Raw genomic sequence first — 12,459 nt, 5'->3', positions numbered from 1 at the left:
TTTTAAACTTTCGGATTTCTCTGTTCGTTCATTTCCATTCAACGGTTGTTACACCGGCTTTCGACATTTTTTCGGACGCCTTAAGGCATCGTTAAACGTAAGCATTTTTCCGTTTGGACTTGCGTTTCACTGTTTAGTTGTTGCCGACGTTCGGGAGAACATACAAAGCAATTGAACGCACGCTTTTCAAGTTTCAAAAAGTGATACGTCAACGGCAACAGTGACCAAAGGATGGCTACTTTTCTTGCTAGCCAAATATTTGCATCCCACAACCGTCATTTATGCCGAGCGTATAGCGGCCTACAAAAATGCGAATCGTTACTATTTAACAGCCCGCCTTCGCTCCGATTTCAGCGTCAGGTACTGTTTAGGTTGATAATTACCAATGATTACCTGAGAAACTAATTAATTTATACTGCTCTCCGACGAAATAGATACAAACTGGAATGCCAAATATCACAAATGTCGCTGCAGCGCCTGTAAGTGACAAGTCCGGTAACGACGCTCTGATTAGGCGAGATGTAGCAAAACTTTATGAAGACATCAGGGAGGTTGGAAATTTTAGAAATGTTTATTTCTATTTGTTTGTACTCTAAAACCTGTCGTAACAGTCATTAGGTAAAAGCCAGGCAACATTAACATCGATTGCTCAATACTATTTCGATGGAGAGGGTAAAGCTATACGACCAATAATTACAATGTGTTTGGCTAATGCGATCAACTGTCATCTAAATCAAACTTCACCGTGTGTTACCTAATTTCGATAGCCTCGGAAAATTGGAACACTCGTCATTCTGATTCACATTTTTTTTTTTGTAACAGGGATATAATCGAAAAACAAAAGAAGGTCGCACAAGTAACTGAAATGATACACACGGCCTCTTTAGTTCATGACGACGTGATTGATCTAGCTGAAAACCGAAGAAACAAAACATCTGCCAATATCGTATGGGGCCAAAAAAGAGTAAGACGGATTGTATACGTTTTCCCAATGACTGTTCTTAATTGCATTGCTTTTCTTCAGTCGGTCGCAGCAGGCTATTTTGTTGTTGGACGCGCAATTGCGATCTGTGCTAGTATGCGAAGTGATCCCGTTTTCGAGTTGATATCACAGGTAAGATTGAAATTGACGCAGTTGCCAAATTTGAATGAACTTTCTTATTGTTTTAATTACGTAATTGGAGATGGTTGCTGATTTAGTAAATGGAGAATTCATGCAAACAGAGGAAAGTGCAACAGGGGATGAACAATTCGCCCACTACTTGGAAAAAACGTTTAAGAAAACTGCAAGCCTCATTGCGTGTAGTTGCCAATCGGTATTTATCTATATATTTTAAAAAGAGAAAACAATAGCTATGAATAATGGAAATATGATTAACTATGAAATTCTTTTTCAAGGTTGCAGTACTAGCTGAAGCTGATGCTACTTTGCAAAAGATTGCTTTCCAGTTTGGTCGCCAACTGGGGATGGCATTTCAACTGGTTGATGACGTACTCGATTTCGTAGCTACATCGGCTCAATTGGGTAAGCCAGTAGCAGCTGATCTACGCCTGGGACTTGCAACTGCTCCAGTTTTGTTCGCTGCGCACAAAGTACTCGTTTGTCTAGTTTTGAACGCTATCAGTAAAACTTTCTAAATATGGATTTTACTTTTGATGATAGTTTCCTGAATTGAATCCAATGATTCAACGACGATTTAACCAGCCAGGAGACGTAGAGACAGCTTTCTACTTAGTTCATCGCTCTGATGGATTGCAACGAACAAAGGAATTGGCTAGCCAATACTGTGATGATGCCTTGACTCAGTTGACTCATTTGTCACCATCGAGTTACCAGCAAATTTTATATACTTTAACACTTGAATTGCTTAACAGAATGAAATAATTCTCTGGGAAGATGGATTCTTTCCGATTAAGAGAAAACGTTAATTTTTTATAGCACTTTTATTGTGATTGCATTCATAAAAAATCGGGATTTACAGCTATAACAATATGATATAAGGACAAGTTTAGCACCGCTTTCGCTTCATGTAATATATTTTTTCGAGGAATACACGTGATCCTCCCGAAAAAGGACGACATCAATGGATGCTCCACTGTGTCTGGCTACTGACTGTTTACGTAAGGAATAAACCAGAAAGAAAGCTGATGTTATTTGGGGCAATGAAACGAGCGGGCAAAAAAAAAATTATTGTACACTTCAATAACCGGAAAACCTACATATCTTGGTTTCAGGCAACGTGGGAGATTTTGATTTATTTCATAATTACGTAAGCAAACGGCCACATCTGCTAACCTTTTACTATGCCAAAATGATTGCGCAGACTTGTTTAGCAAGAAATCACATTCACGACGCATAACCTTTGTCTAGACCCCATCTGGACGTGAACTCTATACCGGTACAACAATTTAAAATTTTAAGTTATTAGAGGATTTACGTACATAAACCATTAAATGCGGGAGGTACAGCTGGTTTCAGAAATATGTTTCAGATATGGCAAACAATAAACAGAGAGAAAACTCCCACGTTTTTATGCAATATACATACTTATCTACGAGGAATGAAGTCACGTGATAAAATGGAACGTTTCAACCTCTCGAATGGCACAAATATGATGATATTGCGTCGTGTTATCTTTGGTGGTGAGCTGTATGTTCGGGTTGTTGTAGAATAATAAGGATTGCGATTGATGTTTCTGCCAATTCATCTTTATCGGCATTTTCTCCCTCAACCTTTTTCGCTGCGGGTGCCGATAGTCCAGTTCAATTGCGAAAGGGTGAATGGCAAAACGAGGATAAGAGAAACGCGAACGATTTCCATAACTTATGTAAAAACTACTTTGCACCTAAGGATTTTTAAGGAAAGCATTAGATAACGCATACATGATTCCAAATCATGAAACCAAATTTTAGGTTTTTCCCACACTACCACGCGGTTGCCAGTTCGTTTATCTTTGCCTTAGTTCAGTTTCAGTTTTTGCCCACTTGAGCGTTGTAAATGGTGATTTGTTTAAGCAAATACTCGAAATCCAAACAGCTGTAGTAGATTCTCCAAGGAAGAAGATATCCGTCATTATAAGAATGGCTGCCCAGATTTCTCGCGTAAATTCTGTTGCGTTCCTTCGATCAGGTATAAGCCGTCTGCCTTTAAACATTTAAATTTGTAGTGCAGTTAAAATTTAAAAAAAAATGAATTACCGTTTGAGTACTAACATTGCTCAATGCTATGCTGTGCATTGTTGGTTATCACTGCTTACAACAAAGTGTAACACAGTCGGGTCTCATAACTATTTTCCTTACAAAATCCAAGGAACACGTAACGTGTCCACGGGATTGCCGGCATTATACGCAGCTGGGCAGAAAACGAAACCTTCGTTAGCACGACCAAACCAGAAGAACATTGTATTGGTTGATGCTGTAAGGACACCGTTTTTGCTGTCTGGAACAAACTATGCTAAACTCATGCCCCATGACTTAGCACGAAATGCATTATTGTAGGTGTTTTCATACCATATTTATCTCCATTACAAAGCAGTAACGTAATTGATTTCGACAGTGGATTGATTCAGAAAACTGGGATCTCCAAAGAACTTGTTGAGTACATTGCTTATGGTACAGTGATTCAGGAAGTCAAAACTTCCAATGTTGGACGTGAAGCTGCCCTTGGAGCCGGTTTCTCAGATAAAACACCAGCTCACACAGTTACAATGGCCTGCATCAGCTCAAACCAAGCAATGTCCACTTGTAGGTTCTTTATTTCAGCCATGGTAGTTTCCTTCATTTAATGTATTTTTATATTGGTAGGTATTGGTTACATGCAGTCTGGAGTTTACGATGTTTGCGTCGCTGGAGGTGTGGAGTTTATGTCAGATGTGCCCATTCGTCATTCCCGCAAGATGCGTTCTGTTATGCTTAAAGCAAATAAGGCCAAAACAGTCGGCCAGCGCCTTTCATTGCTATCCCAACTTGATTTGAAGTCTCTAATCCCTGAGCTTCCAGCAGTAGCTGAATTTTCTACGGGTGAAACCATGGGTCACTCTGCCGACCGTTTGGCTGCTTCATTCAACATCAGTCGCAAAGATCAAGACGCTTTTGCTCTTCGATCACACCAGTTTGCCCATGATGCAGCTGAAAAGGGCCTTCTTTCAGACATTATTCCGTATCAAGGTATGTGTAGTAACTTATTTGCATTCGTAATATCATGACAACGTATAAGTATAAATTTTTTCCTGTTTTAATATCCAAAGTTCCTGGCCAAGACAAACCTATCACTTGCGACAATGGAATCAGAGTTTCTACACCTGAACAATTACAGAAATTAAAGCCAGCTTTTATCAAGCCTCATGGATCAGTGACGGCTGCTAACGCTTCTTTTTTGGTGAATTTGGCAAATATGAATTAGGTTTTTGTTTCAGTTCTTATATTTCTACCTTTTTTTTTTATCAGACGGATGGAGCTTCGGCATGTTTGATGATGACGGAAGAAAAGGCAAAGCAATTGGGACTTAAACCCAAGGCTTACCTACGAGATTTCGTTTACGTTAGCCAAGATCCCAAAGATCAACTGCTATTAGGACCAGCTTATGCTACACCACGCGTCTTGGAAAAAGCCGGTCTCGGGATGAATGACATTGATGTGTGGGAAGTTCATGAAGCATTTGCGGTAAATTTCACTCTTGTTTTTCTTTGGCAATAAGCCCGGTGTACTCTAGCATCATTTTCGACACGTATTTAGGCACAAATTTTGGCCAATCTTAGCGCTATGGACTCGGACTGGTTCTGCAAGACGTATATGGGACGGTCTGGCAAAATCGGAGCCCCAGATATGAGCAAGTTTAACCTATGGGGTGGATCTCTCTCAATAGGCCATCCATTTGGAGCTACAGGTTTTCGCCATTTACTTCATAAATTGGATTTTCGGTTACATTTTAATTAATTAATTTGTTTTTATTCAATTTTTAAGGAGTTCGATTGGCTATTCATGCAGCAAACAGATTGATTCACGAAGACGGTAAATACGCATGCATAGCCGCGTGTGCTGCAGGTGGTCAGGTATGAATGAAGTTTAGTTTGGTTTTCTCTTTTGGCACGTCAGTTCACTGGTAGGGATCGCCGGACAGTGTACATGGGTTACATCCCAGTGCGATTAAGCGTGCTGATAGAAAAGAAACCCTACTTTCAGGGTTCCAAATGTTGCGAGTCTCCATTTTGGAACAGTATATGTTGGGCACAGTTGTAATGAAACTGCTTTGCAATGCAGGGCGTTGGAATGATAATCGAGCGGCACCCAGACGGAAAGCTATAAGCAGTCCTGCAATGAGAGTTCGAAGCAAATGGCAATGCAATATTTTTCATGGGCCTCTATCGGAGTGCTTTTCCTTAGAAAATTTTATATTGGTGATTTTATCTTATGCTACCGTCGGCCAACAAATTGGTTCCAATTGAATACACGGTGGTATAGCAGTAAAGTCAAAAATGGTGTATTTTTCTCATAGACTAACCAGGTAGGACGAAAAATATTAGCCTAAATCATGAGGTTTTATAGTTGTGACTTCACTGTTGCCCAAATCAGAATTTGGTCCACTTTTCTGGAGTAGGTTTTTGCTAAACCATTTTGGTCGAGGTTTTTCCATTTGGACAACTCTTTTACCCTTCACGCAAACGAATGAAAAGTTAATACTAGCTTCAACTGAAAGATATTTGTGGTGAACCTTGAAAAACTCATCGTCGAACTGATTCTTCTCTCCTTGATATACAATGGCGATTTCTTTATCTATGGGATCAAGACCCAGTTCCTGAACCATTTTTTCTTGCAAAACAGATGTCTCAGCTTTGACTTTGGAGTAACAATTTGCTAGGAATGAAGAAGATGTGTATGTTTCTTGAACAATTTACACTTTGCATACCCTAATACTTACGACATAAACGGCCTGCTTCATGATTGTGGCCACAAGTACCACAGGTTTTGATATCCTTTCGTGGGAGAATAAGTTTGTTGTGCCAGTTGGGAGCACCATACTTTCTCATCATACGCTTTTCAGCACTGCGTCGGCAGGTAGGTACTCCCCATAAGAATCCATCGAAAATACTTTTAATGTCAAATGATGCATCTTTATCCATTAACTGTTGAGGTGTCTGCACCACTAATGGGATCCACTGTGGAGTTGGAGGTCTCCTTAGCAAAGGTGTTAGGTATACATATTCAAACTTCACCAAGGCATCAGTCAAATATTTTAATAAAGGTCCAGCCATTATTGTGGTAATATACCTACATATAAATTGAAAAATTATTATTTAATTGCTTGATAGGGAAGAACTATTTTATACTAATAATGGGGAAACAAAAGTAACAAACGTGACCAGAAATAACGTTTAAAACATAAACAGCGAGGCAATTGAAGACTTTTTAAGGCATTGTCACTCAAGGGACGAGAAAAAAAAGTGTAGAGGTTGCAATCGTTTTATTTTATATTAATAAACTTTATTTTTAGTACCTAATAATTTATTATGGAAGGAAAATTACACATTGGTTGGACAATCTTGTCTGCAATTTAACTATTGCTCAAGCTGCGAAGTTGAGCTAAGATACACCATTACATATGGTACGCACCACGAATTTCGTTTGGTTTCCGACTTTTTCGTCTGCTAAAACTATAGCACTCAAATGTTGAATTGTAGTTACAATACTCGCTAAGCAATTGTGTACCGGTCATCTCTTTCCAGCCTTCAGAAACGGGTTATAATTGTAGTGTGTGAAAAATATTTTCTTCCCGCGAAGGATAGTTTGCTGCATTTATTGGTTTTTTTAAAAGGCGAAAGTATGCGTTGACGGACTCATCCATCCTTGTTATTAAATCATCATGGTAGCTAGTGCTAGGATAACGAACTTGTTAGCCTACACAAGTCTTACAGTGTCCCGCGTGTCTTACCTTGGAAATGGTAATTTGCGATACCATTGGTTGCTATCCAGAAACACTTCACTTCTCCAACTTCGCAGCAAGGTATTTCTAATTTCTCCACATAGTTAGGTTATACAAATTTGTGATGGTTACTGAATTACATAAGCAGATTCAGACAGCTGTACCTAGTATCACATCCAATGTCAGTGTACCCAAGGAAAACATACCCACTGCTGACACACTGGTTAGGCCAGACCTTGAAGGTCTCTATGAAGACATCCGAGAGGTTAATTGATAGTGATTATATTCATTACCGTTACTATACATAAAGTTTCACACATTATGTATACAGGGTCTGAACAACACACAGCCTGACCTGAGGCAAATAGCCCAGTACTATTTCAATGGAGAGGGTAAAGCTGTCCGACCAGTCATCACCATGTGTATGGCTAGAGCAATTAACTATCATCTAGATCAAACCTCACCGTTTGTTATTTATGTTGATAGGAAACTTGCGGCTAAACTAATACTGAGCATTTTTGTGCTGCTGATAGGACTGTGATTCAAAAACAGAAGAAGATTGCACAAATAGCTGAAATGATTCATACGGCGTCCTTGGTTCATGATGACGTAATAGACATCGCGGATAGCAGAAGAAGTAGACCATCAGTCAACATTCTCTGGGGACAGAAGAAAGTATTAAAAGATAAAAAGCATGAAAAAGCTTCATTTATCACAACTACCGTATTTCACAGTCGATCATAGCTGGAGATTTCATTCTCTCCGTGGCTTCCGGCATGCTAGCACGGCTTCAAAACCAGCAAGTCATCGTCTTGTTATCACAGGTGGAAATGACCATAATTTCCAACAGAGCCGTTAATGTTCAAAAATCAATACATTTAGGTTCTCGCCGATTTAGTTCAGGGAGAATTCATGCAATTGGGCGCACGAGAAAATACAGATGAGAGATTCGCGCATTATTCCGAAAAAACATTTAAGAAAACTGCTAGCTTAATTGCCTATAGTTGCCAAGCGGTAAGAAGCCTTTAAAAATTCCCCCATCTAAATTATATTACTTCAAAATGAAGAGCAATGATTTTTCATAAGGTCTCAGTACTTTCTGGAGCCGATTCCACCTTACAGTCTATCGCCTTTCAATATGGCCGCCAGTTAGGAATGGCATTTCAACTGGTTGACGACTTACTCGATTTCATCGCCACATCAGCTCAAGTTGGAAAACCGGTAGCTGCCGATTTGCGTCTTGGTTTGGCAACCGCACCTGTTCTGTTTGCAGCACAGAAGGTAGTGGTTTTTTTTTTTTTTTTTAGTAATGGCCTTCGTTAATACTTTCTACGCCTCGTAAATGAATCATTGCGCTTTCGATTTCAGTTTCCTGAGTTAAACCCGCTGATTATGCGTCGATTTCAAGAGCCCGGGGACGCCGAAACCGCCTTTCGTTTGGTGCTCCGTTCAGACGGGTTGCAACGGACAAAAGAATTGGCACGCCAATATTGTAACGACGCTGTAACTCAAGTTGCTCAGCTGACCCCTTCCCCCTACCAGCAAGCCTTAGTCACATTAGCTCATCAAATATTACATAGAATGAAATAAAAAAAAATGCTAAGAGATGACTCTTTTAGTTCCCCGAGGATGTGTATTCCCGGGTTGTTACGTAGTTTGACATTTTAATTAAAAATGTGGTGTAACTTTAATTTGTTTTAATCTTATCGTTCTAATCTTCTCGGGCAAAGAACAGACTTCTTCCGCTAGAAGATGTTGATCATGTTGATCAAATTCAGAGAGTGTTATGTCCATTAGTCATAAATAAAAACAACAACAGCTTGCTGATGGAATTAATAACGAAATACTGTGAATCAGAGTTGAAAACATGCCACCAAAACAAGTCCAGGCAGATAACAAGGTGTTCAAATAACATGGTGACGTCATTTAGAAGTAGAGCTCATCACTGTATTTGTCTATCGTTACTTATCAGTTTGTTATCATCGGGAATACTTATAATAGTCGACTTATTAAGCAACCGTTTGCAATCGACGTCCAACGAGTATGAAAGACGTTAGTAGTTTTGTGTCTATTTCTGTGCCAGCAAAATGGAGAGCAGATGGAGCAGTACTAAATCCATCAAGTGGGATGAAGCGGATATCCTAGGTCGTGGATGTGAGGGTACAGTGGTTTTTGCTGGACATTTTAATGATGAACCGGTAGCTGTGAAACGAATTTTGTTGACCAATGTTCAGCTGGTTGAACGGGAACTAAAGGCTTTATTCCATTGTAGACATCCGCGTATTTTACAACTTCTGCATGTTGAGCAAGAACACCCGTTTTTGTACGTACAATCTTCAAAAACATTAGTCTCGCACATAATATATCTTTTTTCTAAATTTCTTGTTGTAGGAGGCTAGCTTTAGAACTATGCGTTGCCACCTTAGATGATTACTGCAAGGGAAACTATACAGGTCCCATGCCTGAAGAAATGGAAGCTCCGAAGCAAATGTTGGAAGGTTTAGCCTTCATACATTCACGCAATTACGTCCATCGGGACGTCAAGCCCAACAATATATTGATCTCGTCATCGGGCGGACTCAAAATAGCCGATTTTGGATTTTGTAAACTAGTACGAAGCACGGAGGCATTCTCTATGTCTGCTGCTGGTATCGGCACTGCTGGTTGGATGGCTCCGGAATTACTAAAAAATATGCAAGACTTGGAAAATGGGCGAAATGCCGCCTTGCATGCTACCACGGCAATAGATGTTTTCTCTTTGGGATGTGTTTTCTTCTTTTTTTTTACGAAAGGTACACACCCATTTGGAATCGCGATGATGAGAAATGCAAATATCCTCATGGGAAAGTACAACCTTACAAGTAAGCAAAGCTCATTTTTACTTGGAAGTTCACGTAACATTCTTCTTCTTCTAATTAAGAGTTGGAGAAAAAACACGTCTTCTTGCGAGGATTAATCAAAGAAATGATTAGCATGAATCCCGAAGACAGACCAAAGCTCGACGAAATTCTAAAAAGGCCCGTATTTAACGCACCAAATGTTTCAGATTCAAACGAGTTACTGAAAGACGACAAGTAAGTAGCTTTTATCTGCTAGTTTATCGTTACTTAATTATCATTTTGTATATCCAATTATAGGAAATTCGATCTGTGGCTTAGAAATATCAAAAATAAATTCGCCTCCACTAAAAAGAAGAGCGGAAAAATTCGACCGACCCAGTCGAATACGGTACGATAACTAGTAATTGGTGCTCATAGCTTTGGTTTCAAGGTATAATTATTAGTTTTTATTAATTAGACAAACGACGAGTGCGATTCTGTCGCCCGTCCAACTACCCTGTTTGCGGCTACCAACAACAGAACACTTATATTTCAAGGGCAAACTGGACTGCAGGTACCCGAAATAAAATTTGACCATCTGGAAACTTGAATATGCAAATGATGGTAAATTTATACTGTTAGGTTGTCAATGAGGAACCGAGCCCAACATCGTCTGATGGATTAAAGATGTCCACTCGACGTCGTGCACAAACCAGTTCAGATACCATCAAGCAAAGATTACAGGTATTTCCCGTTATGCTAAACCCTTAAAAAATAGTTTCAAATCGTACATCTTGAAAAATTTCTTTGTACAGGTTTCAAGCGCGCCCACATCCTGGCAGAGAACTCTACCTCGCAGCCGCCCAGGAAGATTTATTTGGAGTGAGTTTTTTGCTGATGGCACTGGTATGTTAATGCTTTGGTATTTTTGCAAGTTTTGTTGCAATAATTTACAACGTTTCTGTCATTTGAATGCGTAAGAGGAAGAATTGTATTCTTCTTTCATTCCTCGAGTTCGTTCGGTGGCATCACTGTCAAATCTTGAGCCTGGATTAACCAGTTCTGCAGAGAGTTTCTCGGACCTTAGTATTACATCTTCGTCTCTTCACTCTAAGACAGACAGTCAGTTGTCTTTGAGTCGCTCGTGCGCCGGTGACCCGTTGAACAAATCCAAATGAAGCACAATTCTTTTTAGTAATACTTTTATATATTTTATTATTTAAGTGCGACATAGATTAATATTTTTATCTCTAGCTGAATTCGTAGCGTGCAGGCAAGAAAAATCTGCTGACCGATATTAATTGGTTATGAACATTATTATCCCTATCGTTGAAATCTGGATGGGATCGTATAGTTTTCTTCCATGTCCAGTTGCTAGAAAATGGCCCAAATATTAAAATTTCCAATCGTCAGGAATTAATGAATAACAAGTTATTCACGACGTTACTGGAAGTAGATATAATTCTAGCGTTTCATATAAATTGACTGAAGTTAAATGCGAGGTACTGTGTACAGGCCTCAGTACAGACTCTCTCTATTTCCATTTTTTTAAATGTCATTTGATACCTTGACCGTGTAAGTTGTTTTGGCGCAATCGGAGAAATTGACATGGCCATGTGGGGCAAATCGGTGGCTATTTAAATTCAGGATGAAGCACATGCTAATAATTTCCTTTTCGTTCGTAACCTTACTCAACAATAGTTACTAACCGTATCATAGATGGTGTTCCGTAGGTTATCATTCTTTGTTTATTTGCTCTGTCCTTATTTATAAGCTAACTTGTAGATTTATCGGGGTGACACGAATTTGAAAAGGTTGTAACTTTCAAAGACTTGGAATGAATACATAAGCCCCAAAGAAAACTTTCAACATCCTTTATGTGTAAATAAATTACGTTACCATATTTAGTGAAAGGGAAAACGAAAGCTTGCTGTGTAGATTGGTCTATGTTAGATGGTTGTTTAAAAAAATCAGGGGAAAAGTAACGAAACCATCTCAAGTTAATTAAAATGCCGCAATGGCAAAGTGCCATTTGCCGAAATACCCTAAAGGGTGCAGACATAAAAGGGGGCAAATAGTTTTTGCAGTTTGCCTTGTAGCTTTTGGGAAAGTGGCATCACCACGTACACAAAACATACTAAAAATGGATCGTATGGCAAGCTATCTAATTAAGCCTCCTGGTTTTATATATACATATAACGTGTTTATTGGCAACTAAAGACTTTATACTTTATGCGGTAGTAAGAAACTTCTAGTACGAAATACAACTTCCAAGTTTCAAATGTGGAAGATTCGGCGGTTTCACCTATCTTTTGAATTAAATCCTCCTTAAGAAGTTAATAAGCTGTTACTAATAGATTTGTGGTTTGCTATAAAACGAAATAATTTAAACCTTATCAAGCTCGCATTTTTATCCTAATGGTTTGCTCCACTTTCTACATAACGACTATTTTGTTGCTAAACCACTTCTTAATCACATCGCTACAGCGAACAACGCATGTTCTTTTCAGATAAGACATACTTTTTAAACAAGACGTAAGCATGTGTGACCTTACCAGGATTGCACTTCCACGAGACGGGTAAAAAACGGTGTATAATATTTTCCTCTTAGTTAATTTCTTTTTCTGTTAGTTTTTTGTTTTGAAAACCCATCAGCTATCTGGTTTTTCCAGATCGTCAAGAATGATGTCGCTAGAGGGCAGTCAAGATTTGAGTGTTTAG

General features: G+C 39.1%; 5 protein-coding genes across 9 annotated transcripts; 4 read left to right on the top strand and 1 right to left on the bottom strand.

Moving 5' to 3' along the window:
* Positions 1–146: 146 nt before the first annotated feature.
* On the top strand, positions 147–2,085 carry LOC130691273 (all trans-polyprenyl-diphosphate synthase PDSS1-like). The gene is made up of 8 exons (XM_057514191.2): positions 147–360; positions 435–551; positions 612–745; positions 823–964; positions 1,025–1,114; positions 1,185–1,316; positions 1,399–1,593; positions 1,664–2,085. The coding sequence occupies exons 1-8, from the start codon at positions 232–234 to the stop codon at positions 1,883–1,885; spliced, it is 1,161 nt and encodes a 386-aa protein (XP_057370174.1). The 5' UTR covers positions 147–231; the 3' UTR covers positions 1,886–2,085.
* Positions 2,086–2,981: 896 nt separating this feature from the next.
* LOC130691267 (trifunctional enzyme subunit beta, mitochondrial-like) lies at positions 2,982–5,467 on the top strand. The gene is made up of 9 exons (XM_057514184.1): positions 2,982–3,130; positions 3,311–3,494; positions 3,557–3,744; positions 3,805–4,167; positions 4,248–4,378; positions 4,447–4,662; positions 4,735–4,885; positions 4,963–5,051; positions 5,260–5,467. The coding sequence occupies exons 1-9, from the start codon at positions 3,082–3,084 to the stop codon at positions 5,302–5,304; spliced, it is 1,416 nt and encodes a 471-aa protein (XP_057370167.1). The 5' UTR covers positions 2,982–3,081; the 3' UTR covers positions 5,305–5,467.
* LOC130691291 (large ribosomal subunit protein bL32m) lies at positions 5,464–7,712 on the bottom strand. Of its 3 annotated transcripts, none has more exons than XM_057514216.1 (4): positions 7,642–7,712; positions 5,918–6,171; positions 5,711–5,853; positions 5,464–5,650 (listed from the first exon to the last, which is right to left on the bottom strand). In XM_057514216.1, exons 1-4 carry the CDS (start codon positions 7,695–7,697, stop codon positions 5,519–5,521), a joined length of 585 nt encoding a protein of 194 aa, XP_057370199.1. In that variant the 5' UTR covers positions 7,698–7,712; the 3' UTR covers positions 5,464–5,518. The 3 variants fall into 3 exon arrangements, with proteins under 3 accessions (XP_057370199.1, XP_057370198.1, XP_057370197.1); XM_057514215.1 differs by lacking the exon at positions 7,642–7,712 and adding an exon at positions 6,494–6,603 and having other exon boundaries at positions 5,918–6,267; XM_057514214.2 differs by lacking the exon at positions 7,642–7,712 and adding an exon at positions 6,494–6,603 and having other exon boundaries at positions 5,464–5,853; positions 5,918–6,267.
* LOC130691272 (all trans-polyprenyl-diphosphate synthase PDSS1-like) lies at positions 6,718–8,610 on the top strand. Of its 2 annotated transcripts, none has more exons than XM_057514188.2 (8): positions 6,718–7,000; positions 7,065–7,184; positions 7,251–7,384; positions 7,453–7,594; positions 7,654–7,743; positions 7,802–7,933; positions 8,006–8,200; positions 8,288–8,610. In XM_057514188.2, exons 1-8 carry the CDS (start codon positions 6,860–6,862, stop codon positions 8,507–8,509), a joined length of 1,176 nt encoding a protein of 391 aa, XP_057370171.1. In that variant the 5' UTR covers positions 6,718–6,859; the 3' UTR covers positions 8,510–8,610. The 2 variants fall into 2 exon arrangements, with proteins under 2 accessions (XP_057370171.1, XP_057370172.1); XM_057514189.2 differs by having other exon boundaries at positions 6,724–7,000; positions 7,068–7,184.
* Positions 8,611–8,927: 317 nt separating this feature from the next.
* Positions 8,928–11,586, top strand: LOC130691266 (serine/threonine-protein kinase/endoribonuclease IRE1-like). Of its 2 annotated transcripts, XM_057514183.2 has the most exons (9): positions 8,928–9,242; positions 9,311–9,780; positions 9,840–9,993; positions 10,057–10,147; positions 10,217–10,312; positions 10,381–10,482; positions 10,554–10,644; positions 10,720–10,932; positions 10,993–11,586. In XM_057514183.2, exons 1-8 carry the CDS (start codon positions 9,007–9,009, stop codon positions 10,914–10,916), a joined length of 1,437 nt encoding a protein of 478 aa, XP_057370166.1. In that variant the 5' UTR covers positions 8,928–9,006; the 3' UTR covers positions 10,917–10,932; positions 10,993–11,586. The 2 variants fall into 2 exon arrangements, with proteins under 2 accessions (XP_057370166.1, XP_059352807.1); XM_059496824.1 differs by having other exon boundaries at positions 10,720–11,586.
* The last annotated feature ends 873 nt before the right edge of the window (positions 11,587–12,459 follow it).

This window comes from Daphnia carinata, chromosome 1 (assembly GCF_022539665.2).
Source record: "Daphnia carinata strain CSIRO-1 chromosome 1, CSIRO_AGI_Dcar_HiC_V3, whole genome shotgun sequence".
NCBI classification, from domain to species: domain Eukaryota; kingdom Metazoa; phylum Arthropoda; class Branchiopoda; order Diplostraca; family Daphniidae; genus Daphnia; species Daphnia carinata.
Note: the sequence above shows the minus strand (reverse complement) of the source record. Positions and strands in the feature narration are given on the sequence as shown.